Source organism: Pogoniulus pusillus, chromosome 24 (genome assembly GCF_015220805.1).
Source record: "Pogoniulus pusillus isolate bPogPus1 chromosome 24, bPogPus1.pri, whole genome shotgun sequence".
Taxonomy (NCBI): domain Eukaryota; kingdom Metazoa; phylum Chordata; class Aves; order Piciformes; family Lybiidae; genus Pogoniulus; species Pogoniulus pusillus.
This window is the reverse complement of record NC_087287.1, coordinates 9,280,989-9,308,584: the sequence shown is the minus strand read 5'-3', so window position 1 is coordinate 9,308,584 and position 27,596 is coordinate 9,280,989. Positions and strand designations below refer to the sequence as shown.

The window sequence follows — 27,596 nt, the reverse complement described above, 5'->3', positions numbered from 1 at the left end:
CCTCCAGCTGAACTCTGCAGAGCTGATTTTGGTCTAGATGAGAACCCACCTAGGTGCAAGGTCTGTTTGTCCCTGCTGACACACAGACCATGAGTAGGTCATGGTCACCCTAAGAAACCTCTTCCAACCTTGAGCAAGGTTCTCTGGTTTTGTTTAACACCTGCATGAGTGAAACGTGCCCAGGCTGGAGCATTGAGGAGCTCATGGGATGGACTATGGATGGAGCTGCCAGATTCATCCTGGATCAAGCAGGAAGAGAGGTCAGAGAGCCATGGAGGAGCCTAGGAGGAAGAAGAGGAGGATGACCACGAGCTCCTCACGTGAATTTCGACAGCAGTCCAGAGGTGAGGGCAGAATTTAGAGCGTAAATAGAAGAGTGGAGAGCAGCAAGGTAATGATTAATCCACACAAAGAACTTCAAGCCAGCAGAATCCAGCCTGAGGACAAGGCTGAGACCCATCACCTGAAGAGAAGTGCTGTCTCCCAGGGCTCACCACCCACAAAGCTGCAGCTGGAGGACACCTCAGCAGCTGAGCCACCAAGGAAGAGATGGCAAGCTGCCTTGGCTTGGGTAGGAGGGTCCCATCCTCACAGTCATGGGAGAGACCTTTCCTCATGGACTACTTTATTTGGTAAAACTCAGAATCCAACAACTGCTGAAGCTTCCCAGAACCTCCCTCCCTGAGAGTGCCTCAGATCCCGTGGAGAGTGACAAGAAAGTGCTGAACCCCCTCAGCACCTGCCCACCAGCCCAAGGTGGCTCCTCCAGCCCTCACCCTCAAGCTTCTCTTCCTCTTCTGAAAGCCACAAGGAATCCAGACAAGAATCCAGAAATGAAACTGAAAAGCAAGACCCCCCCAAAATTCAGAGCCTAAAGAGAACGGTGAGGAGTGAACCCAGGCGCGGGCACGGCATGGGCTGAGGCCTGGGCTCCACCACCCAGCCAGAGCAACCAGCAAAGCCCAGCACTGGGGGCAGCAGCCAAGTCTGCAGGGATCATCCTGGAGTCCAAGTGTGGTGCCTGACCAACAACCCCTCCCCCCAGCACAATTCCTAAACGCTGGCATCCCCCCTCCCACCTTCAGAGACTCCTTCCCCCACGTCCCCTAAGGGTGGAGCGTCACCACCGCTGGGCGTTCAGCACAGCCAGCCTGAGGGCTCCAAGGGAGAACCTTCTCCACCACGGAGGAGACTCCCTGGCTGGAAGGTGCTTGGGAATGCCCCTGAGTGCTGCTAATGGATTCGGGTCAGCTCCTCCACGATCTTTATCAGGTCATCCACGGTGGCTTCCCTCTTCATGCCGCTGCCATCGTCGATCTGTAAGGAAGGGGAAGGGCATCAGAGCGTGGAGCTGGCTGAAGAACATTCCCCAGATCATCCATGGCCTGGCAGGAAGGCATCAGGTCTCAGCATGGTTTATTGAAGCCTGGAGTCCTGGACAGGGTCTCCACTACTAGTTTAAATGTCATGGAAGAGACCTTGAAGGTGATGAAGTCCAACTCTTAACCCAGCACTGCCAGGGCGCCACCAAACCATGGCACTCAGCACTGCATCTCCAGGGCTTTGAAGCCCCTCCAGGGGTGCCTGGGCAGCCTGGGTCAGGCCTTGACAACACTCGAAGGCAAGAAATTCTTCCTCATCTCCAACCTAAACCTTCCCTGGCACAACTTGAGGCCATTTCCTCTTGTCCTGTCACTCACTTCTTGGGACCAACGTTTCAGGCAGTTGCAGAGAGCCAGAAGGTCTCCACTCAGTCTCCCTTTCCCCAGGCTCAATGACCCTCAGCTGCTCCTCACCATTCCTGCTCTCCAGAGCCTTCCCCAGCTTTGTTGCCCTTCTCTGGACCCACTCCAGCCCCTCAATATACTTCTTGGAATGAGAGGCCCAAAACTGACCCCAGGATTCCAGGTGTGGCCTGCCCAGGGAGACAATCCCTGCCCTGCTCCTGCTGGCCACACTCTTGCTGATCCAAGCCAGGATGCTGGTGGCCTTCTCGGCCACCTGGGCACACCCTGGCTCAGCTGTTGTCATTAACCCCACCTTAGGTCCTTTTAGAGGGGCCCAAGCTCATCTCACCCATCTCACCTGCAAGTTTGCCACCACCTCCTGCATCTTGGGCCTGCTGATGTCCAAGAAGCTTTCAATCAGGTCACCATCAATGAAGCCTGTAGCTGGCTCTGTCTTGCGCTCGGTGTGAAATGATCTCCAGGTGCCACTGTCAAGGAGCCAAACCCACAAGCAGCAGCCCCTCAACACCCCCAGACAGCCCCACAAAGCTGCACCAGGAGGCTGATGGCATTTGTGCCACAGGTTTGGGCTACCACAAAACCAGCCTGACCCTCAAACCTTCTGAGATAGGGAGCCTGTGGAGGAGAGGAGCCTCTCTTCAAGCACAAAGCTCTGGCAAACATCACCACCACCTCTCCAGATGAGCCTGACTCTCACCAGAGAATCCCAACAAAGATAAAATGTCCTGGTTCACCTGATCCAAGCTCTTGATGGAGCTTCCAGCTGCTGAACACTCCCACCAGAGTGTCCCAACAAGCTGAAGTTTCAGGTTTACCTGCCCCATGCTCCTGCTGGAGCTACCAAAGGATATAAGGAGTGCTCAATCTTGCCCACGCTCTTGATGACTTTGTTCAACCTGTTCTGCATGTCCAGGAGAAGGTTGTACCAACTCTCTGACAGGGAGGTCACCAGGCCTGCAAAACGGACATGAAGGTTCAAGGCCTCACCCTCAGGCCACCCTGGGGCAAATGCCAGCACTGGAGTTGTGCTGTAAACTGGTGCCTGGGAGAGATGGAAGGACTGAGCCTCAAAGAAGTGATGCAGAAGGAAAAAGCAGGTTTGTGAGAGACAAGGACAGAGCCTCAAAGTGACCCAGAGGGAAAAAGCAGGTTTGTGAGGGACAAGGGCAGAGCCTCAAAGTGACCCAGAGGGAAAAAGCAGGTTTGTGAGGGACAAGGGCAGAGCCTCAAAGTGACCCAGAGGGAAAAAGCAGGTTTGTGAGGGACAAGGGCAGAGCCTCAAAGTGACCCAGAGGGAAAAAGCAGGTTTGTGAGGGACAAGGGCAGAGCCTCAAAGTGACCCAGAGGGGAAAAAGCAGGTCTGTGAGGGACAAAGACAGAGACTCAGTGACCCAGAGGGGAAAAAGCAGGTCTGTGAGGGACAAAGACAGAGACTCAGTGACCCAGAAGGTTTGTGAGGGGAGGGTGACAGCAGTGCCACTCAGCTGAGGGCCAAGGCAGAGAGCCGGGAGAAGCCCGCAGGGCAGGGGAGCTGCGTCCCTCCCCCGGGCGGCTGAGGCCCTGCCCTTACCGATCATGCCGTTGACAGTGCCGAAGAGAACGGAGCCCTGCGTGGGCGTGGAGGTCTCCCCCAGGTTCTGCATGACCAGAGAGCCATGGCAGAAGACGTTGACGAACTCCCCCAGGTGGGACAGTCCCACCTCCTGCAAGTGCTGCCGCTCCTCGTCGGTGGTGGCCGCGCTGCAATCCGAAAAGGATCTTGTTCAGCCTGGGCTGAGGGGACTCAAAAAGCTCCTCCCTGCTCCCACCAGCCTGCTGCTCCTCCCAGCTTGGCATGCTCCTGCCTGGCACAGACATCTCTGGAGACCAGAAGGTGCCACCAGCCTCATTCCTCACCTGTCCTTCTGGCACACAAAGAGGTTGAAAGCATTCTCTGCTCCCAGGAAGTTGTCATCGTCCAGGATCTCCACGGCGCTCATCCAGTTTGGATTGAAGTCCCTGGCAATCTGGAAGGAGGACAAGAGAGGACACAGAGTGTCCAGATGGTCTGTCCTGCCACCCAGCAGCTTCATTTGACCCAACACCAACGTTCAGCAGCGAGCTGGGATCCAGCCTGTCCTCCTCTGAATGTCAAAAGCATCCTGTGCCTTCTGGAGACAGCCTGAGTGGCACTGGGACGAGGCCAGGGCACTCCTGGGGTGAACAAAGAGCAGCCTGTGCCAAAGCCATGCCTGGGGGCACTTGAACAATTCAAATGGCCACGGTCCGTTGCCCAGCTAGGTGGCACCTGCTACATCCAGGTGGAGCTATTCCAGCTGGACAAGAGGATGTCCAGATGGCAGCTCCCCACAGTGGGCACCCAAAGTCTGCTCTGCTCAAGGTTGCCGATTCACTGCCCAGGTTCCTGGAGGTCTGGGATCTGTCCCTCCAGAAACCACAGGGGTCTGTCTAAAAGCACATCCAGGTGACACTGCTGTCACTGCACAGTCCTACAGACTGGGCCACGAAAGGCTGGCAAGATGGGGGGAGCTAAGCTGCTCCCTCTCACGGTCACAGCACGGTTTGGGTTGGAAAAGACCTGCAAGGTGGTGGTGGAGCCCAACCCTTCACCCAGCACTGCCAGGGCATCACTGAACCATGGCTCTCAGCACCACAGCTCTCAAACCCCTCCAAGCCATGGGGACTCCACCACTACCCTGGGCAGCCTAGGACAGGCCTTGACAACCCTCAAGGGCAAGAAATTGTTCCTCACCTCCAACCTAAATCTCCCCTGGGGCACATTAAGGGCATTTCCCCTTGTACTGTCACTTGTTCCTTGACAGAAGAACCTAAGCCCCACCTGGCTCCAACCTCCTTGCAGAAGGTCTCCCCTCAGCCCTGCCCTGCTCCTGCTGATCCAAGCCAGGCTGTTGGTGCCCTTCTTGGCCACCTGGGCATATCCTGGCTCATCTCCAGCCACTGTCACCATCCCCCCCAAGGTCCTTTTGCACCAGACAGTTTCCAGCCCTTCTGTGCCCAGCCTAAAGCCCTCATGGGGTTGTTGTGACCAAAGTGCAAATCCCAGCACTTGGCCTTGTTGAAGCTCATCCCATTGGCCTCTCCCAAGGATCCAGCTGGAGGGTCAAAGGCTCTACAGAAGATCAACACTGCAAACTGAGCACTACCTTCAACTCTCTTCCCCCTGCCCAGAGCCTCCTGGAAGAGGCAGCAAGGGCTGCCAGCAGATCTCCACCCAAGACCTAGGAGGTGTTCCAGAAACATATGGACATGGCACTTGGGAACACTGTTTAGTGGCCACGGTGGCGTTGGGTTGTGACTGGACTACCTTAGAGAGCTTCCCCAAGCCAAGCAGTGCTAGGAAGGCCTTTGAACAGCATCAATACCTCCTCAAAGTTTCCTTCCATGGGTTTGTAGGCGAGGAGGAGGACGGAGCGCATCAGGTCCCCCACCAGGATGAAGTCCCCCTTGGTCTTCAGGTAGAGGGCCATGATGTTGTTGTAGTGGTTGCACTCCGTGCGCAGCTCCTTCTCCGCTGTCCACTCGTAGAGGCGCACCTGAGGGAAGGGACACAGCTCTGAGCCACTGGAGCACTGCCTGGTGAGGAGAGGCCGAGGGACCTGGGGCTGCTTAGGCTGCAGAAAAGACTGAGAAGGAATCTAATTGATGTTTATAATTACCTGAGGGCTGGGGGTCAGGAGGGGGGGACAGGGCTCTGCTCACTGTTCCCTGGGACAGGACAAGGAGCAATGGATGGAAGCTGCAGCACAGGAGGTTCCAGCTCAACACAAGGGGGAAATTCTTGACTGGAAGGGTCCCAGAGCACTGGCACAGGCTGCCCAGAGAGGATGTGGAGCCTCCTTATCTGGCCTGTCTGGATGTGTTCCTGTGTGCCCTGAGCTAGATTGTCTGGTCCTGCCCTGGCAGGGCAGTTGGATTTGATGATCTCTTTGGGTCCCTTCCATCCCCTAACATCCCGTGAGCCTGTGACACCCAGGCCAGCCAAAGGGTCTTCCCCAAAAGGACATCAGGGACCAGCTAGAGGAGCTTCCAGCTCCAGAATGTTTCCCCAAACCAAGGCAGGGTGTTGGAAGATGCCTACCGTGCTGTTGATGCTGGCTAGGAGCTTGCCATTGAACTCCACCATGGAATAGACAGCTCCCTTCACCTCCTTCTCAGCCAGGCTCTGCAGCTTCCCTGCAATAGAACCATGGACCACCCAGTTACTGGCCTCTGTTCCCAAAGGGAAGCAGACAAATTGTCCTGAACAACACTGTCACCTCTAGAACGTTCCCTGGGGACTAGGAACACAGGAGAGATGTGACAGAAGGACACAGAAAGGGAATCCTAGGGTCTGGTTGTGGTGAGGGATTCCTGAGCTCCTTCAGACGGTGGGAAAGGGAGCATGCTGCATGCTGGGAGGGCCTGCAGGGGACTGACAGCACCTACAGACCCTGTCTGTGGGCACTTGACAGTAGGTCCTTTGGGAAGAACTTCATCTGCTGCTGGGACAGGAGGTCTCTTGAGCCCAAGGAGCTCATCTCGGGTCACCATCAAGCAGCTGGACTTGGCCACAAGAGAATAGGGCCCCAAAAATGATCAGAGGGGGGAAGCATCTCTGCTGTGAAGCCAGGCTGAGAGAGTTGGGGCTGTTCAGCCTGGAGGAGAGAAGGCTCCAGAGACACCTTCTGGAGGCCTTTCAGTGCTTTAAAGGAGACCTATAAGCTGGAGACAGACTTGTGAGCAGAATCTGTTGTGACAGGACAAGAGGTGATGGTTTGGAACTAACAGAGGGAGATTCAGAGTGGAGAGAAGGGAGAAATGTTTGCCCCTGAGGGTGCTGAGAGCCTGGCCCAGGTTGCCCAGGGAGCTGCCCCATGCCTGGCACCACTGCAGGTCAGCTTGGTTGGGGCTCTGAGCAACCTGCTCTGGTTGGGGCTGTCCCTGCTGACTGCAGGAGGGTTGGACTGGATGAGCTTGAGAGGAGCCTTCAACCCAAACCAATCTGCTTGTCCCAGACTCTTACCGTCAGAGTAGTGGAAGACAACAATGCGGCCTTGTTTGGGCTCTGCCTCCTCAGGGTACACCATGGCAGTGCCCACAATGAAATAGGTGTTGGGGTCCTTGCCAAGCTTGCAGGAGACCAGGCTGAGGGCATATTCATTCTGCAGAAACTGGTGAGCATGGAGCACTGGGCAAAGAGGAGAGATAGGGAAAAATTGGTTCTCTGGGTCCTGGAAGGAAGCATCCTCCAAGGTGGGCAGAGCAGCCTGCCCAGTTCTGGGCTCCCCAGTTCAGCACAGACTGGGAACTGCTGGAGAGAGCCCAGGGCAGGCTCTGAAGGTGCTGAGGGGCCTGAAGCAGCTCTGTGAGGAGCAAAGGCTGAGAGCCCTGGGGGTGTTGAGGGGATCTGCTCAGTGCTCAGCAACAGCTAAAGGAGCTGTGAGGGGCAAGAGGCTGGGGCCAAACTCTTGTGAGTGGTGCCCAGGGCCAGGCCAAGGGGCAGAGGGCACAAAGTGGAGTGCAGGAGGTTGCATGTGAGGCTGAGGAGAAGCTTGTTTGGTGTGAGGGTGCTGGAGGGCTGGAGCAGGCTGCCCAGAGAGGTTGTGGAGTCTCTTTGTGTAGAGAGCTTGCAAGTGGCCCTGGGCATTGTGCTGCTGGGCAAGCTGCTGTGGGTGCCCTGCTGGAGCAGGGTGGGTTTGGACTGGCTGATCTCCAGAGCTCACTTCCAAGCCCACCCTGCTGGGATTCTGTGTGATTTGGGATTGGTACCTTCAAAGGTGTGCTGATCTATGATGAGCAGGTTGTGCACCTCCACCTCCTCACCAAAGGATGTCTCATGTGGTGCTGTGCTGCTGGAGAAGAGCTTGCTGGTGCTCACACTGCTGGACAGGGCCTAGGACACAAGGAGATCTGTGACATCCAGCATGTCTTTCTGCTGCTCTACATGGGTTGAGGCAACCAAGGGTCATAATAGAAAGGAGGAGAGAGAAGGTGAAACAAGGAGCTCCCTGGGCCTGAGTAAATGGACACACTCAGAAGTGTGACATGAAGGTTGCACCACTGAGCAAGAACATTTATGGATTGCTGTGGCATCCACCAGAGCTGCTGCCTGAAGGGGACTTGTGACAGCACCTCTGAGAGAAAGAAACCACTTGAGACCAAAAAGAAACCTGACTGAAGGTGGAGGCCCAAACCCAAAGGTGATCTGCCAGGGCAGTGAGCATGCTAAGGCTGTTGGAGAGAGTCCCTGCCACCACCATGGAGAGATCTCAGCACCCCATCTCCTGGCAGGCTGCCCAAGGGAGAGACTGAAGGTGGTCAAGGACAACCTGCACCGTGGTTTGGCCTGAGGAATGATGATGATGATGAAGCCCACAGCTCAGGGATGGCCTCACAGCTCCTCCTCACCTGGGTGCTGGCACTGGGTCTGAGGGCAGTGGTGCCCCCGCTGGCGTCCTGCACCTCAATACGACTGGAGAGGACACCAAAGCACTGAGATACTTCCTGGTAGCAGATCTTCCTGTGGGACAAAGAGAGTAGGGTGAGCAGCAGAGTCAGGAAATGCCACTCCAAGGGGAGAACAGAAGCTCTGGAGACAAAAGACAGAGCTGCTCACTTGCCCAGACTGCTGTCAGCAAACCAACTGAGCCCACAAGGGTGATGTCTCCCCACAAACCTGTCCCCTGGAGCACAGCAGAGCTCCCTGGAGCACAGCAGAGCTCCCCAAACCAGGCTCCCTGTCCCTGCCCAGCTCACCTGGGCGATTCGTAGAGGGGAACCGTGCGGATGTGGAGCTTCTGGATCTCATCAATGGTGCCAATAGTCAGGGTGCTGTTGTTGGCCAAGGCCAAGCTGCATGGGGGAAAGAAACCCCTTGAGATGCTGTGCTTGGAAGGTCGCTGGCACAGCAAGAACCTCCCTCATCTGCACGCTCCTCAGAGCCGCGCATTCCGGGATGCTGCCGACTTCAGCTCCCCACGCTTGTTGAGCCCAAAGCTTGCCAGCTCATGGCAGCCAAGGCAAGCTGGAGGCCCACCTGTCAGGGTAGCCATCCGAGTTGAGGGGACACATGTAGTTGACCTCCTTCAGGTTGACGTTGGAGAAGACCAGCTTGTGGTTGCTGCTGTAGATGACGGTGGGGCGGTCGGAGCAGGCGAAGACGTTGGTGGTGGACAGGGAGCGGAAGGTCCTCAGGACGGTTGGCTGAGTGCCCAGGGTCACCTTCTTGCGGTCACTCAGCAAGCCTGCAGAGAAGGGGTAGGTGTTGGGACATGCCATAAAGGAGGGTCCTAACAGGGCAATGTGGCTGTGACAGCTCGGAAGAAGAGAGGAGGGGAAATGTGTCCCTGCTGGCAGTCACAGAATGGGGTTGGAAGAGATCTTCAGGATGGAGTCCAGCCCTCAACCCAGCACTGCCAGGGCAGCACCAAACCATGGCCTTAGCACCACACCATGGCCTCAGCACCACACCATGGCCTCAGCACCACTGCTCCAGGACTTGGAAACCCCTCCAGGGATGAGGACTTCACCACTGCCTGGGACAGACCTCAACAACCCTCACGAGCAACAAATTGTTCCTCATGTCCAAACTAAACCTGCCCTGGAGCAAGTTGAGGCCATTTCCTCTTGTCCTGGCACTTCTTCCTTGGCAGCAGAGCCCAACCCCAACCTGGCTCCAGCCTCCTTGCAGGCAGCTGCAGAGAGCCAGAAGCTCTCCCCTCAGCCTCCTTTCCCCAGCCTCAACACCCTCAGCTCCCTCAGCTGCTCCTCACCAGTGCTGTTCGTCAGACCCTTCCCCAGCTTTGTTGCTCTTCTCTGGCCCTGCTCCAGCCCCTCAATGTCCTTCTTGGAGTGAGAGGCTCAAACCCCAGTCCAGAGGAACAATCTCTGCCGTGCTCCTGCTGGCCGCACTCTTGCTGATCCAAGCCAGGCTGCTGGTGCCCTTCTTGGCCACCTGGGCACACCCTGGCACGTCTGCAGCCACTGTCACTGACTTCCTCCTAGGTCCTTTTCCACCAGGCAGTTTCCAGCCACTCTGCCCCCAGCCCGGAGCCCTCATGGAGTTGTTGTGACCCAGGCAGTTGGAGAAATCCACCAGCTCCCAGTTCACTCAGAGCCATTCCCACTTGAGCAGGACACGACCACAAGAAGCAAGCAAGGTAAAGAGAGAGATCTCTGTGGAAGGTTGAAAACCCATCAGGAAGAGGGCAGGAATCCAAACTGCCCTCTCCAGCAGCTCCTGCAGTCACCTGTCTCAAGGCTGAGCCCGAAGTAGAAGAGGGCCCCATCCCCCAGGGCACACAGCAGGTAATGGCTGCTCTCGAAGGTGGTCATCAGGATGGAGCGAGGGATGATTTCTGCAGGCAGCAAGAGAAGAGCCGTGAGGGACAGCGACCACCTCAGCCAGCCCAGTGCCACTGCCAGCCCCCAGCAGAGCCTCACCTCCTCCCAGCATCTCTTTGTGCAGCAGCTCAAAGGAAGGCAGCTTCAGGATGCGGGCAGAGATGTCGGTCCAGAGCCCGATGGCGCAGAGGGAGGACATGCCATTGCTGTCCCCCAGAGGGGTGATGTCCAGGCAGGCCACTTCGTGCTCCATTTCAGTGCAGCTGGCAGGAGGCAGGAAGCAGAGAGAACGTCAGGTTTGAGCCCAAAGACAAGAGAGCAGAGCTGGGAGCCCCTGAGGCAGGATTAGAGACCCACCTGATCTGCCTGAGCTCCTGAGGTCGGATCTCCAGGTAGTAGAGGGCTCGGCCCACAGCCACCACCACTTGGTTGCTGTTGCAGGAAGCCACGCTGATGTTCTTCCCATTGGGCTCTTTCCACTCACTCACCAGGGCTTTGGGTTCCTGGCTGACCAGTCTGACTGAGGCAGAGGTGATCTGGGCAAAGACAACACCTCTGCTCACTCTCTTCACTCCCAACAGCCACCCAGCCCTGGCCCTCACCAGATCCAGGCCAGCCTCACAACCAACACAGGCTGCAGGGTCACCAAGAGAGACACATCTGTGCCTTCTTAGACCTGGCATTACCTGGATCAGCTGCTGATGTGCCACATTGCCACAGAAGAAGGTCTGTTGATCATCCACAAACCCTGTGAGCTCTGTCTCTTCTACCTCCTCTCCATTTAACATTAGAACCCTGGGCAAGAGAAAGATTTCCTGCTCTATCAAGCTCCAACAGGTGGCTGACAGCCTGGCTCAGCCTTAAGCCCACCTTACCTGGTCTGGCCAACAAAGGACAGCACCAAGGTATTGTCTGTCTCCCGGTGAGAGTCTGACCTGAGGGGCCACAGACCTGCAACAGAGAGAGGCCACAGGGAAGCTCAGTCACAGAATGGTCTGGGTTGGAAAAGACCTTTCAGATCAGAGAGTCCAACCAATGACTGCCAGAGCACCACCAAACCATGACTCTCAGCCCCACATCCCTACAGCTCTGAATGCCCTCCAGGGATGGGGACTCCACCACTGCCCTGGGCAGCCTGGGCAGGCCTTGACAACCCTTTCCATAAAGGGCCACTCACAGCCATTCAATGTCCAGTCCAAGCCTCCCCTGGGGCAACCTGAGGCCATTTCCCCCTGTCCCTTGTTTCTCAGAGAAAGAGCCTGACCCCTACCTAGCTCCAACCTCCTTACAGGGAGCTGGAGAGAGCCAGGTCTCCCCTCAGCCTCTTTATCTCCAGGCTTAACAACCCCAGGTCCTTCAGAAGTTTTCCAGACCCTTCCCCAGCTTTGTTGCCCTTCTCTGGACACACTCAACGTCTTTCCTGGAGTGAGAAGCCCAAACTGACTTCAATATTCCAACAGCTGGTGGGTGGCAAGTCCCCTGTCCCACACCCCACCCTCAGTACATGCACACAGGCTGTGTCCTACTGGTCCCTCAGGCCTGGGCTGTGTGTGACAGCACAGGACAGCTCACACACCTTTAATCCCAGGCAGGTCAATGCTGGCATGCTCGTGAATCCCAATCCCGTTCCGGATGATCCGCAGGGAGCCCTCTTTGAACGCCCCTGAGCAGGTGACCAGCTGGAGGAGAAGCAAATGACCTTTAGCAAACACTGCTGAGAAGCTTCCCTACTCCTCCTGAGAGTGATGGGCTCAGGGAAAGATGGAGCACCCTCTCTTCTCCACTCTTCTTTTGACAGCTGATCTTTCCTGACTGCAACCTCCTCCTCCTCAGGAACAAAGGTACTCAAGAATCAACCTCCTCACCCCTATCCCTCTTCAGAGTAGGACCTCAATATCACCATCCCTGCACCTGGCTAAGACTTCGAGATCCTCCACTAAATGGTTTCTAAGTCTTCATAGCATCATAGAATGGTTTAGGTTGGAAGGGACCTCAAAGGTCATTCACTTCCACACACACCTCCCACTAGAGCAGGTCGCTCAAGGCCTCATCCAACCTGGCCTTGAATACCTCCAGGGAGGGAGCAGCCACAACTTGCCTGGGCAACCTCTGCCAGTGTCTCACCACCCTCACTGTAAACAACTTCTTCCTGACTTGGGACTTGGAGCTTCTGCTGGATGAGAAGCTCAACAGGAGCCAGCAGTGTGCACCTGCAGCCCAGAAAGCCAAGCAGAGCCTGGGCTGCAGCAGGAAAAGTGTGGCCAGCAGGTCGAGGGAGGTGATTCTCCCCCTCTATGCACTCTGAGACCCCACCTGGAGTGCTGCATCCAGCTCTGGAGCCACTATTGCAAGAGGCATGTGGAGATGCTGGAGTGTGTCCAGAGAAGGGCCAGGAGAATGCTCAGAAGGCTGCAGCAGCTCTGCTGTGAGCACAGACTGAAAGACTTGGGGCTGTGCTGGCTAGAGCAGAGGAGGCTCCCAGGTGACCTTCTTGTGGCCTTCCAGGATCTGAAGTGGGCTACAAAAAAAGCTGGGGAGGGACTTTTTAGGCTCTCAGGAGTGCCAGGACTGGGGGGAATGAAGCACAGCTGGAGGTGGGGAGAGTCAGCCTGGATGTGAGGAGGAAGTTGTTGAGCACGAGAGTGGTGAGAGGCTGGAATGGGTTGCCCAGGGAGATGGTTGAGGCCCCATGGCTGGAGGTGTTTAAGGCCAGGCTGGCTGAGGCTGTGGGCAGCCTGCTCTAGGGTAGGGTGTCTCTGGGCATGGCAGTGGGGTTGGAACTGGCTGCTCCTTGTGCTCCCTTCCAACCCTGACTGATTCTATGATTCTAACTTCTACTTCAAATCTCCTCTCTGCCAGTTTAAACCTGTAACTCCTCTGAGTTGGAAAAGACCTTTAAGATCAGGGAGGTTCCCACAAACAACCTCCACAAACAACCCACACTTCCATCTGGCTGGCCCAGACAATTCCCAGCACTAGAAGCAAAGCAGAATCCACCTTACCTGCCCTTGGCCTTGTCTTTCCAGGTCCACCACACACATGTCAACAATGGGACCAAGGTTGGTGAAGGTCTCCATAGCCACTACATAGGAGCCCTGCTCGTTGCTGTCCACATTGAGCTATGGAGAAACACAGCCAATGGCTTTCACCAAGCGAGACAACAGAACTCGTCGGGGTTGGAAGAGCCTCTTGGAGGTCATCCTGTCCAACCCTCCCCAAGATCAAACATGTGGAAGGGATTTAGAGCAGATAAGGAGAAGGTCTCCACATGGATCTCTGGAGGAAATGATGAACATAAATAGGTCTGGTTGTGTCTGGAGACACAACTAAGCCAGGGGACAGCTGCCACATACCTTCACCAGCTGGGAATCGCCAAGGCGAGAGCCAACGAACACAACTCCGTTGTCCAGGTAGGTCAAGCACTCTGCAATGGATGTCTGGGAATTGAGAAGATGCAGACTGAGTCACCACCACCACCACCAAAAGGACCCTGCCACATCCTGCAAGAACCACACCTGAGCTGCAGCCCGAGAGGAAGACTCAGGGCACAAGCAGAGGGAATTCAATCCCTTTACCAACCCCACAGAGAGCCCAAACTTCTCCCAAGGACAGTGTAGAAGCTCCACACAAGAACTGAGGCAGATGATTTAAACTTCCAAGAGGCCAGGCAGGGATTTTCCCAGTAACTGACAGCTGGGACAACCCTGAAACATCACCCCAGGCTCCACAGGGGAGACAAGTTCCTATCCCTCGGCCCTCAACAGGATGTCCCCAGCCCCACGTCGAGAAGTGACAAAGACAGGACAGAGGATTGTGGTCAGGTCCTACCTCCCCAAGCAGTTCCACACGCAGGTCCTTCAAGGTGACAGTGCCATCCATCTGCTCCTCCTTCTCCAGGAGCAGCATGAAGAGGCGTCCTTCCATGTCTCCCAGCAGGTACCTGGAGCCGTTGGGGTCCACGCGGTTGTGGCAGACAATGGTGCTTTGCTGCAGCCAGTGGAGAGGGACACTCAGCAACCAGCTGAGGCAGCCTCACAGGGGCATCCAGCAAGGATATCTCACAGTCCCAGCATGGTGGGGTTGGAAGGGACCTCTGGAGATCAACCAGCCCAACACCCCTGCTAAAGCAGGGGCACCCAAGACAGCTTGCACAGGAACGCACCTCCTGACTCTGAGCAGCCCAATGCCCTCCCAGCAGTCCCAGAACTGGCTGGGAACGATGGAATGACATGGGATGGATCCCTGGATCCCCCAAATGGCTCACCTTGATGATAGGTGGAGCTATGGCTAGGTATTTGTCACCGTTGTGATAGGTGATGGACTCCTGCCCAATGATGATGGCACCTCCAAAAGGCTCTGGCACTACGGAGGAGAGAAGATAAATGTCCTGGCAGAGACCTTTGGAGCAGGAGGCATTTGGCCTCGAAAGGAGAGACAGGAGAGGAGGGCTTCTGGGAAAGAAGGACCAACCTGCAATGACCATGGAGGCTTCAGCCTCCACATTCTCCTGCTTCCAAGGCCCTTTATTGAACTCCTTCTCACGCAGGGACACCTCATAGGTCTTGACGTGGCGACCCTGAGGATCCTGAAAGAGAGGCCACAAAAAGCTGCACACTGGTGACAGCCTCACATGCACAGCATGGGACTCCAGGTGGACCTGTCAGAAGACCCACCTCGCCCAAGGAGACAGTCCATCTCATCTCCTGACAAAGAGCCAACCCCAGTGAGCTGCTGAGCCTTCCAACCTTGTCCTCAGCCTGCCTCAAGCCACAGCTGAGTCTGAACGCACACAGATTGGTATCCTCCAGAACTTTACCCCCACGTAGGACCACCTCTGTGCCCAAGGAGACTGAAAACAACTCAGGCAGTTTTACACAGGGGATGTTCTGTGGCCTGTACTCAGCTGACACAGCCCTCACCAAATCCAGGCAGAATGGCACTACACAATGTCACCACCTCCAGCTCCTGCTATAGCACAGCTGAGCTGCCACCTCTATGTCCCTCAAACCTTCCAGTCTGGTTTCCTAAGGAACCATCAACTGCTTGCAGAATCATCCCCAACAGCTCTGCCACTCCTGTGGTTCACAGAATCCCAGCAAGGTGGGGTTGGAAGGGAGCTCTGGAGATCAGCCAGTCCAAGCTCCTTGCCAAAGCAGGGCACCCACAGCAGCTTGCCCAGCAGCACAATGCCCAGGGGCATTTGTAGCTCTCGTGGCTTGAGTTTGCCACCAAGCTGAACTGAAATGACACCAGACCCTGTGCTGCTGTCCCAGCAGCTTTCAGCTGGCCCTGACTGTGCCAAAGCAAAGCTAATCCCTCACCCAGCCAGCACAGCAAAGGCTCTTTGGTGCAAAACAAGCATGTAGAGCAAGGCCCTCACACAACTGCCTCTGGGCCAGAGGCCCAAGGTGACAGGAGATGTCTGCTCTTTATGCTCCTGGAGCAGCCTACAAAATACCAAGCAAGCCACACTGTTTGGGTTTGTTATTCTGTTTGTTTTCTAGGAGGAAGGTTCAAGTGTCACAGAGGTGCCTCCAGGAAACAACTGATTCCAGCTCTAAGCCACCTGCTCAGCACTTGTTAGCAAGACCCCCAAGCTCCTCCTCCTGAGTTTAACAAGGAAATGTCCACCTGCAGCAGCAGCTCTGCTGAGGGGAAGCATTTCCCCTCTGCCAGAAGTGGAGGGGGAATAATGCAGCATGGAGAACTTCCCCTGACTACACCACGAGCCTGGAGTCACCAGAACCATCTCCTGTGCTCTGCTTTCTGTCAACTGCAGGACACTGCTGCTTCTCCAGGGCCTCTGGAACACCTTCAGAGCCCTGGGCTGCCGCATCAGCAGCCTCTGAGTCACCGAGTGAGGAGGAGGAGGTACCTGGTAGACAAAGCAGATGGTGGGAGCCTGACAGCCATAGAGGAACTTGACATCGATGACCTGGAGCTCCTCCAGGCGGATGTTAAAAGCCTTCAGCTCTTTGTTCTCCCTGTCCAGGGGGATGACCTTGAAGAGGCCATCGTAGAGGCGCAGGCCGATCATGCGGCACTCCGGGTCGATGATGCCGATGATGCCAGTCTCCGAGGGGCGGCCGATGCGGTCCTGAGCAGGAGAGGCAGGGAGAGTGGGACACAGAAAGATGGATTAGAGCCACATTCCCACCTGGCAGCTGAGAGGAGAATCAGGGAATTGTCAGGCTTGGATGGGACTTCAAGGATTATCCAGCTCCAATCCCCCTGCCACGGGCAGACACCTCGCGCTAGATCAGGCTGCTCAGAGCCACATCTAGGCTGGCCTGAAGAACTTGCAGGGCTGAGGCTTCCATCACCTCCCAGGGCAACCTCTTCCACTGTCTCACCACCCTCATGGTGAAGAACAATTCTTCCTAATGTCTAGTCTGAATCTCCCCTCCTCCAGCTTGGATCTATTCCCCCCAGTCCTATCACGACCCTACACTCTAAAAAGTCCCTCAGCAGCTCTCTTCTAGCCCTCTTCAGATACTGGAAGGCCACAATAAGGTCTCCTCAGAGCCTTCACTTCTCCAAACAGAATGACCCCAACTCTCTCAGACTGTCATCATAGAAGAGGAGCAGCTCTCAGCTGAGGAACTCCTTCCACACCTCCTAACAGGCTTTTAAGTATCATCAGGCAAGCTGAAGATAATGCAGACAGCAAAGAAGCATGTCCTGGCCACCAGAGAGCCTGGAACAGCTCCCACTGCACACACTTCCTCTCTCCCAGCACCCCAGGAGCTGACCCTGTAACTGGAGAAGGTCTCTTCTCCCAAGGAACAAGCAACAGGACAACTGGAAATGGACTCAAGGTGCCCCAGGGTAGGTTTAGGTTGGACATGAGGAACAATTTCTTGCTTTTGAGGTTTGTCAAGGCCTGGTCCAGGCTGCTGAGTGCAGTAGTGGAGTCCACATCGCTGGAGGGGTTTCAGAGCCATGGAGATGTAGTGCTGAGGGCCATGGTTTGGTGGTGCCCTGGCAGTGCTGGGTTCATGGCTGGAGACTGTGATTTCAAAGACCTCTTCCAACCCAAACACTCTGTGACTGCCAGCAGGACGCATTTACCTGCCTTGTTTTTTCCCAGCTGTCACAGCCACATTGCCCTCTACTGTCCTGATCTTAGGACTTCCCTTGCAGCAGCAGGGTTGGACTCCACGAACGTGGAGATCTTTTCCACTCTTAGTTATTTAATGAAGCACTTTAAGAACCAAAGAGCACCCTCCAGAAATCCAGCACTGTTATCAGCCTCCACAGAGCCCACAGAGGTCCCTGGCGGGGGCTGATATCAGCATCTCCACATCACCAGGCACAAGGATGGCACAGGAAGATTAAGAACTTTTCCACCCCCTGCCAACAGACAAATGTGACACTAACAGGACACAGCCACCACCATCTCCTGCCCACAACCCTCTACTCAGTCCCACCAACAATCAGGCAGCAGAACTTGAGCGCCTGGGAAGAGAAGGGAGATGTTTTGGTTTGTGAGCTGATGGAAATTCTTTGGCTGGTGACTAGAAGAGCCATATGGATTTGTCACCTGCTCCAAAGCAAGATTCTAGTCCACATAAACCAGATAAAACACAGAGACAGTATCCACAATTCTTAACAATGTTGTGTGGCCACAATGATCACAGCAACTCCAGCAACCACGCAGCATGGAGAGGACAACCAGAAAATCCCAGAGGAGTAATTTCCCAGGGGAAATGTTACCTTACACTCACTGATGGATGGAATCCCAGAACCCCAAGACAGTGGGGTTGAAGGGAGCTCTGGAGATCAGCCAGTCCAAGCCCCCTGCCAAAGCAGGGCACCCACAGCAGCTTGCCCAGCAGCACAGTGCCCAGGGCCACTTGCAAGCTCTCCACACAAGCAGACTCCACAACCTCTCTGGGCAGCCTGCTCCAGCCCTCCAGCACCCTCACACCAAACAAGCTTCTCCTCAGCCTCACATGCAACCTCCTGCACTCCACTTTGTGCCCTCTGCCCCTTGGCCTGGCCCTGGGCACCACTCACAAGAGCCTGGCCCCAGCCTCTTGCCCCCCAGAGCTCCTTTAGCTGTTGCTGAGCACTGAGCAGATGCCCTCTGGGGCTGCTCTCCTGCAGGCTCCACAGCCCCAGGGCTCTCAGCCTTTGCTCCTCACAGAGCTGCTCCAGGCCCCTCAGCACGTTCAGAGCCTGCCCTGGGCTCTCTCCAGCAGTTCCCAGTCTGTGCTGAACTGGGGAGCCCAGAACTGGACTCCAGCTGTGGCCTGACTGGGCCAGCATAGAGTGGCAGGAGAACCTCCTTTGCCCTGCTGGCCACACTCCTCTCATGCCCCTTAGGAGACCCTTGTGGCCTTCTTGGCCACAAGGGCACACCGCTGGCTCAACCCCCTCCTTAGTAGCAAAGTAAAACCATTGCCAAGGAAGGGAACTGTCCCACACCAGGTGCTTCAGCTCCACTCACCTGCACATTGCCGTGGGCACGGGTGATGATGTCAATGTTGTCCCCGTTCTGCTTGTACTCCAGGATGCAGGCATTGTACTTGGCTGTCAGGATGAACAGCAAATCCTTGCTCTCCCCCTGCCAAAGCAGAGCGAGGAGGCTCCTTCAGGAGGCTGCCCAAGAGTCCCCAGCGTGCCCACAACCGCCCCCTCGCCCTCGGCACACCTACCTTGGGGCGGAAGAGCTCCATGACCGCGGTCTTGCCGTACATCCCCACCTCCTTGACGGGCCTCAGGCCCTCTGCTGTCACCACGTAGATCTCCAGCCGCGTGTTCTTGGCGATCAGCAGGTTCAGGTCCTCGGCCGAGGTGAAGTGGCCTGGGGCAGGGAGAGAAGAAGCCACCCTTGAGCCACCAGAACTCAACAAGGCGGCACCTGCGGGGCGCTCTCCTTGAGCCTCAAGTAGGAACTTGATGATTCTGGGGAGCCTGAGCCCTGCACCCCCACCAGCCTCCCTGCACCTTCCTCCCACAGCACTCAGTTCCCCTCAGCGATCTCTCAGCCCTGAGCTCCAATTTCTCATCCTTCCCCAGGATTTCTCTTCAAACACTATTGCTAAGGGCCCTTTCTACCCTCACTCCCCTCTTCAGAGGACCCCAAAACACCTCACAGTAAGGGAAGAGAAAAAGGCAGACTTCACCTCTTCCCACAGCATCCCAACCCTCTGCTGCTCTGTAGCTCTCCCTGCCAAGGAACCCCACTTCAACCCCAAGCTCTGAGCCCCCAGTACCTGCAATGCTCTCGGGAACTTCAACACCCCCCAACAGCCTCAGCTCCCTCTCCAGTGCCCCACCTCGAGGAGTTTCAGCATCCCCTTATGAGCTTCAGCACTCTCTCAGTGCCCCACAACACTCAGTACTCTGCAACCACCTCCAGAGCCTCAGCACCCTCTCCAATAGCCCACAACACCCTCAGGAGCTTCCGCAGTCCCTTAAGGGCCTCAACACTCCTTCAGTGTCCCCCAACCCCTTCAGGAAGCTCAACATCCTCCCAGTATCCCACAACCCTCACCAGGGCCCTCAGCACCCTTCCCAAAATCCTCCAACCCCCTCATTAACCTCAACACCCTCCCAGTACCTAACAACCTCCCCAGTACCCCGCAGTAACTGTCCCACACTCCCCACCCGCGATCCCCCCCAACCCCTCCAGGGACCTCAACATCCTCGCAGCCCCCTGGTGCCTCGCTGCCCCCTAAGAACCTCCATGCCCCTCCGGCTCCTCGATACCCCAAGCCCACTCCTTGCCCTCCCGACCCCATGGTAACCCGCCCCGGGCCCACAGGCCTCGCCGTGGCCCTTGGGCGCGGGGGTCCCCCAGCGTTACCGGTGACACAGCCGTTAACGGCCGTCGGCTTCTGCGCCGTCACCACGTAGTTGTAAGACATGGCGGCGGGCGGGGGGAGGTCGAGCAACCGGAGCAAAGCCGGCCCGGGCCGCGCAGAGAGCAGGAACGGAACCCGCCGCGGCCTCTCCGCCGCCCGCACCGCCCCTGCCGCCCGCCGCCGGCACGTCAGCGGAAGTGGCTGCGCGGGGGGCCGCTCTAGGCGGCTTGGAGGACCCCGAGGAGCAGACGAGAGGGCAGGTGGGGATGCTCCGGCGGGGTCCCTGCTCCGCGGTTAGGGAAGAGGGAATCGCCGCTTTGGGGTGCACCCCCACAGCCCGAGGGGGGTCCTGCTGGAGCGGGGTTGCTCTGCCCCCACGCAGGATGCCTAGGGGGAGGTCCCCGTTTTGGGGGTGTGACCCCGCTCTGCTCCTCCCGTTGCGCTCCGGGAGGGAGCGGGAGGTCACGTCGGGGGGCGAGGGGGTTGCACCCCCAGATCGTCCCCTAATATACACCCCGGAGGGGGGCTCCCGATAGTGGGGTGCACGTGTCCTGGTCCCCCCTGCACCTCAGAAAGGGTCGCTGCTGGGGGGCTGCACGCATTGCATCCTACAGAGGGGTCCCTGCTGGGGGGCTGCACGCATTGCACTCTACAGAGGGGTCGCTGCTGGGGGGCTGCACGCATTGCACTCTACAGAGGGGTCCCTGCTGGGGGGCTGCACGCATTGCACTCTACAGAGGGGTCGCTGCTGGGGGGCTGCACGCATTGCACCCTACAGAGGGGTCCCTGCTGGGGGGCTGCACGCATTGCACTCTACAGAGGGGTCCCTGCTGGGGGGCTGCACGCATTGCACCCTACAGAGGGGTCCCTGCTGGGGGGCTGCACGCATTGCACTCTACAGAGGGGTCCCTGCTGGGGGGCTGCACGCATTGCACTCTACAGAGGGGTCCCTGCTGGGGGGCTGCACGCATTGCACCCTACAGAGGGGTCCCTGCTGGGGGGCTGCACGCATTGCACTCTACAGAGGGGTCCCTGCTGGGGGGCTGCACGCATTGCACTCTACAGTGGGGTCCCTGCTGGGGGGCTGCACGCATTGCACTCTACAGAGGGGTCGCTGCTGGGGGGCTGCAGCCACCCTGGGTGCCCCGCACATCAGAAGGGGTGTCTCTGCTGGCATTTGCTTTCACTCTGGGCCCTCCACGCCCCAGAAATGGATCCCTGCCTGGGGGTGCACCCACTCCCGGTCCTTCTCTTCCCCCAGGGACAATGTCCCTCCCTCACCGCCACTCCGTCCTGGAGTGGGGTCCTTGCTCATGGGCATGATCCACCCTGGTCTCTTGCCATCCCAGGCTGAGGTCCGTGCTTTGGAGGTGGTCCCATCCTAGTCCCCCACTCTACGAGTGGTCGCTGCTGTGTGCCTTACCCCACCTTGGTCCCTCCCTGCGTACCCCATTCAGAGACCCTGGAGCCCAGCTCCCCACTGCCACGGGACACGCCACATGCCACACTGTCCCCCTCCTGCTGTCCACGTGCCGGGCCAGCCTGTGCCCACTGGGACCTGTTGGACCTTGCCCTCCCTGCCACTTCCCTGACAGAGTTTGGACCCGGAGCTGAAGGCAGCGTGGACTCCTCTGTGCCACCATGGAGGTGAGCCCAAGCTGCCGGGGAGCTGCCGGCTCGCTCCCTCCCTTCTCCCACCTCGGAGCTGGGGTTCTGCGTCCCCCACGCTCCACCACCGCCACCCTCTCTGTGCCACCAGGTGCCCAAGAAGCTGGTCAACTCGGTGGCAAGCTGTGCTGACGACGCCTTGGCTGGGCTGGTGGCCTGCAACCCTGGCTTGCAGCTGCTGCAGGGGCACCGGGTGGTGCTGCGAGCCGACCTGGCGGCCGTCCGCGCCCGGGTGGCTCTGCTCTCGGGTGGGGGCTCCGGCCATGAGCCCGCCCATGCAGGTGAAGCCCTCCCCACCGCCACCACCGCCGCGGGCTGGTGGTGCCCAGCACAGCCCCCAGCAGCCGGTCCTGCTCCACAGGGTACATCGGGAAGGGCATGCTGACCGGCGTGGTGGCCGGCGCCGTCTTCACCTCTCCAGCCGTGGGCAGCATCTTGGCGGCTATCAGGGCGGTGACACAGGCAGGAGCAGGTAGGGTGACCCGCTGGGGTGATGGTTGAGGCTTTCACCTCCCTCCCCCCACGAGCTTCACCTGGAAATTCTCCTCTTCCTCCAGCTGGCACCCTCCTGATTGTGAAGAACTACACCGGGGACCGGCTGAACTTCGGGCTGGCGCTGGAGCGGGCGCGGGCAGAGGGCGCCGACGTCAGGATGGTGGTGGTGGGGGATGACAGCGCCTTTGCTGCCCCCAAGAAGGCTGGCAGGCGAGGCTTGTGTGGCACCGTCCTGGTGCACAAGGTCTGCAGGGTGCTGGTGGTGCTCACGTCCCACCCTCCGTGGGGGCTGGGGGGATTGGAAGGGGGGATGGAGCCCCCCACTTTTGCCCTTTGCAGGTGGCAGGGGCTCTGGCTGAGGCGGGGGCGAGCTTGGACGAGATCTTTGAGAAGGTGTCAGCAGCCACCAAAGCCATGGGTATGCGTGTGGGGACACCGTGGGGGCTGTGCCTTGTCCCCCAGTCCCAACCCTGACATCCCTCCTGGTATTTCACAGCCCCAGGGCAAATCAGAGCCCTCTCTCCCCCACCCCCAATCCCATCCCCAACCAGGCTTAACCTCTGTCTCTCTGCCTGTGCAGGTACCCTGGGGCTCAGCCTGTCTCCCTGCAGCGTCCCGGGCTCCAAGCCCACCTTCCAGCTGGCTGAGGACGAGATGGAGCTGGGCCTAGGTGAGGTTCTGCCCCCCACGGGCCTGGCACTGCCAGGTGTGGGAGGTGCCCACGTCACGGGCTGATGCCACCCCATCTCCACAGGGATCCACGGCGAGGCAGGCGTGCGCAGGATGAAGGTGAGTGGGGGGCCCTGCTGTCTCCCCACAAGCATCCTGCTCCCCAAGTGCCCCTAGCTCTGACCTCACAGCCCCCCACTCTGCCCCCTCCCAGTTGCTGCCAGCGGATGAAGCGGTGGAGACAATGGTGGCCCACATGACAGACCCCTCCAACGCCTCCCGCCTGCCCCTGAGCCAGGGTGAGCCCCCCACGACCATCTGCAGCTCCCCCAAGGCTCCCCTAAGGACAGGGCTCTGATTCTGCTCCCTTCCCTACAGGGTCTTCTGTGGTGCTGGTGGTGAACAACCTGGGGGGGTTGTCCTGCCTGGAGCTGGGCATCGTGGCTGGCTCCGCTGTGCGCTGCCTGGGTGAGTGCAGGGGGGGCTGTGATGTGCCCCAGGGCTCAGTGCTGGGACCAGCTCTGCTTGGGGTCTTCATCAGTGGTTTGGGTGAAGGCATTGAGGCACCTTCAGGCAGCTTGCAGATGGTACCAGTTTGGGTGGCAGCGTTGGTCTGCTGCAGGGTTGGAGGCTCTGCAGAGGCATCTGGCCAGGCTGAGTCCACAGGCTGAGGTTCAAACAAGGCCAGGGCTGGCTCCTGCACTGAGAGCACAACAACCCCAGGAAGGCTCCAGAGTGGGGGCAGAGTGGCTGGAAAATGCCCAGGGGAAAAGGACCTGAGGGCATTGGTAACAGCAGCTGGAGATGAGCCAGGGTGTGTGCCCTGGCCAACAGCAACCTGGCCTGGATCAGCAAGAGCGTGGCCAGCAGGAGCAGGGCAGGGATCGTGCCCCTGGACTGTGCACTGCTGAGGCCACTCCTGGAATCCTGGGGTCAGGTTTGGGCTTCTCACTCCAAGAAGGACATTGAGGAGCTGGAGCAGGGCCAGAGGAGGGCAACAAAGCTGGGGAAGGGGCTGGAGAACAGGAATGGTGAGGAGCAGCTGAGGCAGCTGGGGGTGTTGAGGCTGGAGGAAAGGAGGCTGAGGGGAGAGCTTCTGGCTCTCTGCAGCTGCCTGCAAGGAGGCTGGAGCCAGGTTGGGGTTGGGCTCTGCTGCCAAGGAAGAAGTGCCAGGACAAGAGGAAATGGCCTCAAGTTGCCCCAGGGGAGGTTTAGGTTGGGTGCAAGGAGCAATTCCTTCTCCAAAAGGGTTGTCAAGGCCTGTGCCAGGTTGCTCAGGGCAGCAGTGGAGTGCCCATCCCTGGAGGGGTTTCCCAAGCCCTAGAGCTGAGGTGCCATGTTTTGGTGGTGCCCTGGCAGTGCTGAGTTCAGGGTTGAACTCCATCATCTTGAAGATCTCCTCCAGTCAAAACCATTCTGTGATTCCATGATTCCCTGGCTCTGGAGACCCTTCCTGCAGCCCTCCCCCCCTCTCAGTGCCCCCCTCCCATGCCCACAGAGCGCCGAGGTGTCCGCATCGCCCGGGCCTTGGTGGGCTCCTTCATGACAGCCCTGGAGATGGCAGGGGTGTCCCTCACCCTCCTGCTGGTGGATGAGGAGCTACTGAAGCTGATCGGTGAGTGCCTGCTGCCAGGGTTGTGCCCTGGGGTGGTGACCTGGGGCGTGGGGTGATGTGACATCCAGGACAGAAGATCAGGGCAGCATCCTGACCTGATCCAGCCAAGTCCCCCTGAGCCAGCACTGAGCTTTCTGTCACCTCCCACTCCAGATGCCAAGACCACAGCCATGGCTTGGCCCAACCTGGCTGCAGCACCTGCAACGAGACAGAGACAAGAGCTGCCAGCGCCAAAGGAGGCACCAGGGACCACGCAGCGTGAGGCCACCACGGGTACGAGCAGCTGTGGGCAGCTTGGGTCCCGCAGGAGCTGTCACCTCCTTGTGCCTCGGTTTCCCCCTCTCCTCTGGGAGGTGGGTGAGGGTTGGCATCTCCTGCTGAGTGACAACTCCTGCCGGCAGGTCCTGGCACGGCTCGGGTGCAGCAGGTGCTGGGGAGGGTGTGCAGTACCCTGCTCAGGATGGAGGAGAAGCTCAACGAGCTGGATCGTGCTGCTGGGGACGGGGACTGCGGCCACACGCACGCCCGGGCTGCCCGAGGTGGGTGCTGGCACCGGGGGGGTGCTGGGGACGTTGGACCCCACCTGTCCTTTCCCAGCAGTGGGATTGGCACTTCTTGGCAAATGGGGACACTCGAGGTGTTCTCTCCAGCTGGGGAGCAGCTTCTGTCCCCTCCAAGCTATCCCTTCCCGGGGGGCAGGGTCCCCTCCAGTCCATCCTTTCCCTAGGGACAGGGTCCACTCCAATCCATCCCTTCTCAAGCGACAGGGTCCACTCCAATCCATCCCTTTCTGAGGAACAGGGTCCCCTCCAATCCATCCCTTCCTGAGGGACAGAGTCCACTCCAATCCATCCCTTCCCTAGGGACAGGGTCCACTCCAATCCATCCCTTGCTGAGAGACAGGGTCCACTCCAATCCATCCCTTGCTGAGGGACAGGATCCACTCCAGTCAATCCCTTCCTGAGGGACAGAGTCCCCTCCAATCAATCCCTTCCTGAGGGACAGAGTCCACTCCAATCCATCCCTTCTCAAGGGACAGGGTCCACTCCAATCCATCCCTTCTCAAGGGACAGGGTCGCCTCCAGTCAATCCCTTCTCAAGGGACAGGGTCCCCTCCAATCCATCCCTTCCTGTGGGTCGGGTCCCCTCCAATCCATCTCTTCCTGAGAGCTTGTCCCCACAGTCCATATTTTCCTCGGGTGTCCCTTCCTGGGAGCCACAGCCCCCAAATCCATCTGCACCCAGTAGTAGCTGCCCCGAGGCATTGCAGGGGGCTGGCCCTGCTTGTCCCCAGGGATCCTTAGATACCCCTTGAGCAACTAAGTGTCCCCAGCTGTCCCGATGGGGCCACGAGGAGGTTCCCATCCCGTTCTTCTCCTGCATCCCTGCAGCCATCCAGGAGTGGCTGCGTGCCCGGCCGCCTCCCGCAGCCCCAGCCCAGCTGCTCTCGGCCCTGGCTGACCTGCTGCTGGAGAAGATGGGTGGCTCCTCTGGTGTGGTGAGTGCAGGCTGAGGAGAGGGTGCAGGGGGGGGCTGGTATGTCACCCTCTGGGTCCCCATTTGTGCCCTCCCACCTCGGGTGTTGATGCTGCTGGTGTCCCCCTAGCTCTATGGGCTCTTCCTGACGGCAGCTGCTCAGCCCCTGCTCACCCGCAGCGACCTGCCGGCGTGGGCTGATGCCATGGATGCTGGCATCCAAGCCATGCAGAGGTGAGTGCCACAGGAACCCTCCTAGGGACCTCCCTGAGCTCCTCCCCAGATCCTCTAGAGGATCCTACCAACCCCGTTCCTACCTCAACGCCACACAGGTACGGTGGAGCTGCGCCGGGGGACAGGACGATGGTGAGTGCTGGTGACTTGGGGGTCACGAGGCAGTGCCACCTTGGTGCCTACAAGCCGTGGTGGCCACCAGCTTGGCCGTAGCTCTCATTCCTTGTCCCCACCTGTCCCAGCTGGACTCGCTGTTTGCTGCAGCACAGGCTCTGCACGCCCTGCGCAGCCCCGGGGCGAAGCTGCTCCCAGTGCTTTCCACTGCCGTGCAGGTACTGGGGAGAAGGGGTTGGGGGCAGCTGGGGAAGGGGATGGCATCTACAGATCCCTGGGGACAAGCAGGGCCAACCCCCTCTGCAATGCCTTGGGGCAGCTGCCGCTGAATGCAGAGAGGTTTGGGGGTTGTGGCTCCAAGGGTGTGAGGAGCCTGTGCCCTAGGAAGGGACACCTGAGGAGGGGATGGTTTCCTGTGCCCTGGGGAAGTATGGAATGTGGGGACAACTCTGTCCCTCGGGAAAGGGTGGCTTGGAGGGGACCCTGTCCCTCAGAGGGTGATGGCTTGGAGGAGACGTTGTGCCACAGGAAGGCACAGTGGGGTGCATCCTGTCCCTTGGGAAGGGATGTCTGAAGAGGGGACCCTGTCCCTCAGGAGGGGATGGCTTGGAGGGGACTTTGTGCCACAGGAAGGCACAGTGGGGTGCATCCTGTCCCTTGGGAAGGGATGTCTGAAGAGGGGACCCTGTCCCTCAGGAGGGGATGGCTTGGAGGGGACTTTGTGCCACAGGAAGGCACAGTGGGGTGCATCCTGTCCCTTGGGAAGGGATGTCTGAAGAGGGGACCCTGTCCCTCAGGAGGGGATGGCTTGGAGGGGACTTTGTGCCACAGGAAGGCACAGTGGGGTGCATCCTGTCCCTTGGGATGGGATATCTGAGCAGGGGACCCTGTCCCTCAGGAGGGGATGGCTTGGCACAGACCCTGTCTCGTAGAAAGGGACAGCTGAAGGAACCCTGTCCTCCACAAAAGACAACTTGGGTTTCCTCATTGCCCCAGAAGTGGCAACCCCAGGGCAGTCCCCTCTCCTAGCTGGGCTACCCTCTGCCCTCAGAGTCCCCATCTCATGTCCCCACGTGGGTAAATCACCATGCTGGGTGCCCAGGTTGTATCTGGAACCTATCCTGGGGTTGTGTCCCCTTGCTCCCCCAGCCTTGATTTTTATTTGTCCCCACACCCTGGCAGAGTGCAGAGGCAGCAGCAGAGGCCACCAAGAGCATGGAGGCTGGAGCAGGCAGAGCCAGTTACATCAGCTCAGCCCAGCTGCTGCAGCCTGACCCCGGGGCTGTGGCAGCAGCAGGGGTGCTGCGGGCAGTGCTGGAGGGGCTGCAGAGCTGAGAGGAGCAGGACATCACCTCCAGAAGTGAGGAGGGGGCTTGATAGTACCTCCCTCCTCCCCCAAATAAACCTTTGTGGTCACTCAAA

The 27,596-nt window shown here is 58.4% G+C and overlaps 2 protein-coding genes across 4 annotated transcripts; one reads left to right on the top strand and one right to left on the bottom strand.

The window, feature by feature from the left end:
- Nucleotides 1-608: 608 nt before the first annotated feature.
- DDB1 (damage specific DNA binding protein 1) lies at nt 609-20,079 on the bottom strand. The gene is made up of 27 exons (XM_064163306.1): nt 19,906-20,079; nt 18,752-18,900; nt 18,544-18,660; nt 15,967-16,188; nt 14,562-14,676; nt 14,356-14,453; nt 13,920-14,078; nt 13,445-13,528; nt 13,094-13,210; nt 11,668-11,770; nt 10,967-11,042; nt 10,778-10,886; nt 10,449-10,627; nt 10,191-10,354; nt 9,998-10,105; nt 8,785-8,992; nt 8,505-8,600; nt 8,157-8,268; nt 7,518-7,641; nt 6,772-6,936; nt 5,848-5,942; nt 5,132-5,302; nt 3,645-3,754; nt 3,319-3,488; nt 2,600-2,702; nt 2,086-2,209; nt 609-1,317 (listed from the first exon to the last, which is right to left on the bottom strand). Exons 1-27 carry the CDS (start codon nt 19,964-19,966, stop codon nt 1,234-1,236), a joined length of 3,423 nt encoding a protein of 1,140 aa, XP_064019376.1. The 5' UTR covers nt 19,967-20,079; the 3' UTR covers nt 609-1,233.
- TKFC (triokinase and FMN cyclase) lies at nt 20,062-27,596 on the top strand. 3 transcript variants are annotated; one of them, XM_064163326.1, is made up of 18 exons: nt 20,062-20,163; nt 21,361-21,550; nt 21,663-21,852; nt 21,933-22,043; nt 22,129-22,310; nt 22,406-22,484; nt 22,647-22,736; nt 22,821-22,855; nt 22,950-23,034; nt 23,114-23,203; nt 24,234-24,350; nt 24,504-24,623; nt 24,752-24,889; nt 25,742-25,848; nt 25,957-26,060; nt 26,159-26,192; nt 26,303-26,392; nt 27,357-27,596. In XM_064163326.1, exons 2-18 carry the CDS (start codon nt 21,545-21,547, stop codon nt 27,507-27,509), a joined length of 1,731 nt encoding a protein of 576 aa, XP_064019396.1. In that variant the 5' UTR covers nt 20,062-20,163; nt 21,361-21,544; the 3' UTR covers nt 27,510-27,596. The 3 variants fall into 3 exon arrangements, with proteins under 3 accessions (XP_064019396.1, XP_064019395.1, XP_064019397.1); XM_064163325.1 differs by having other exon boundaries at nt 20,093-20,163; nt 21,253-21,550; XM_064163327.1 differs by having other exon boundaries at nt 20,113-20,163; nt 21,499-21,550.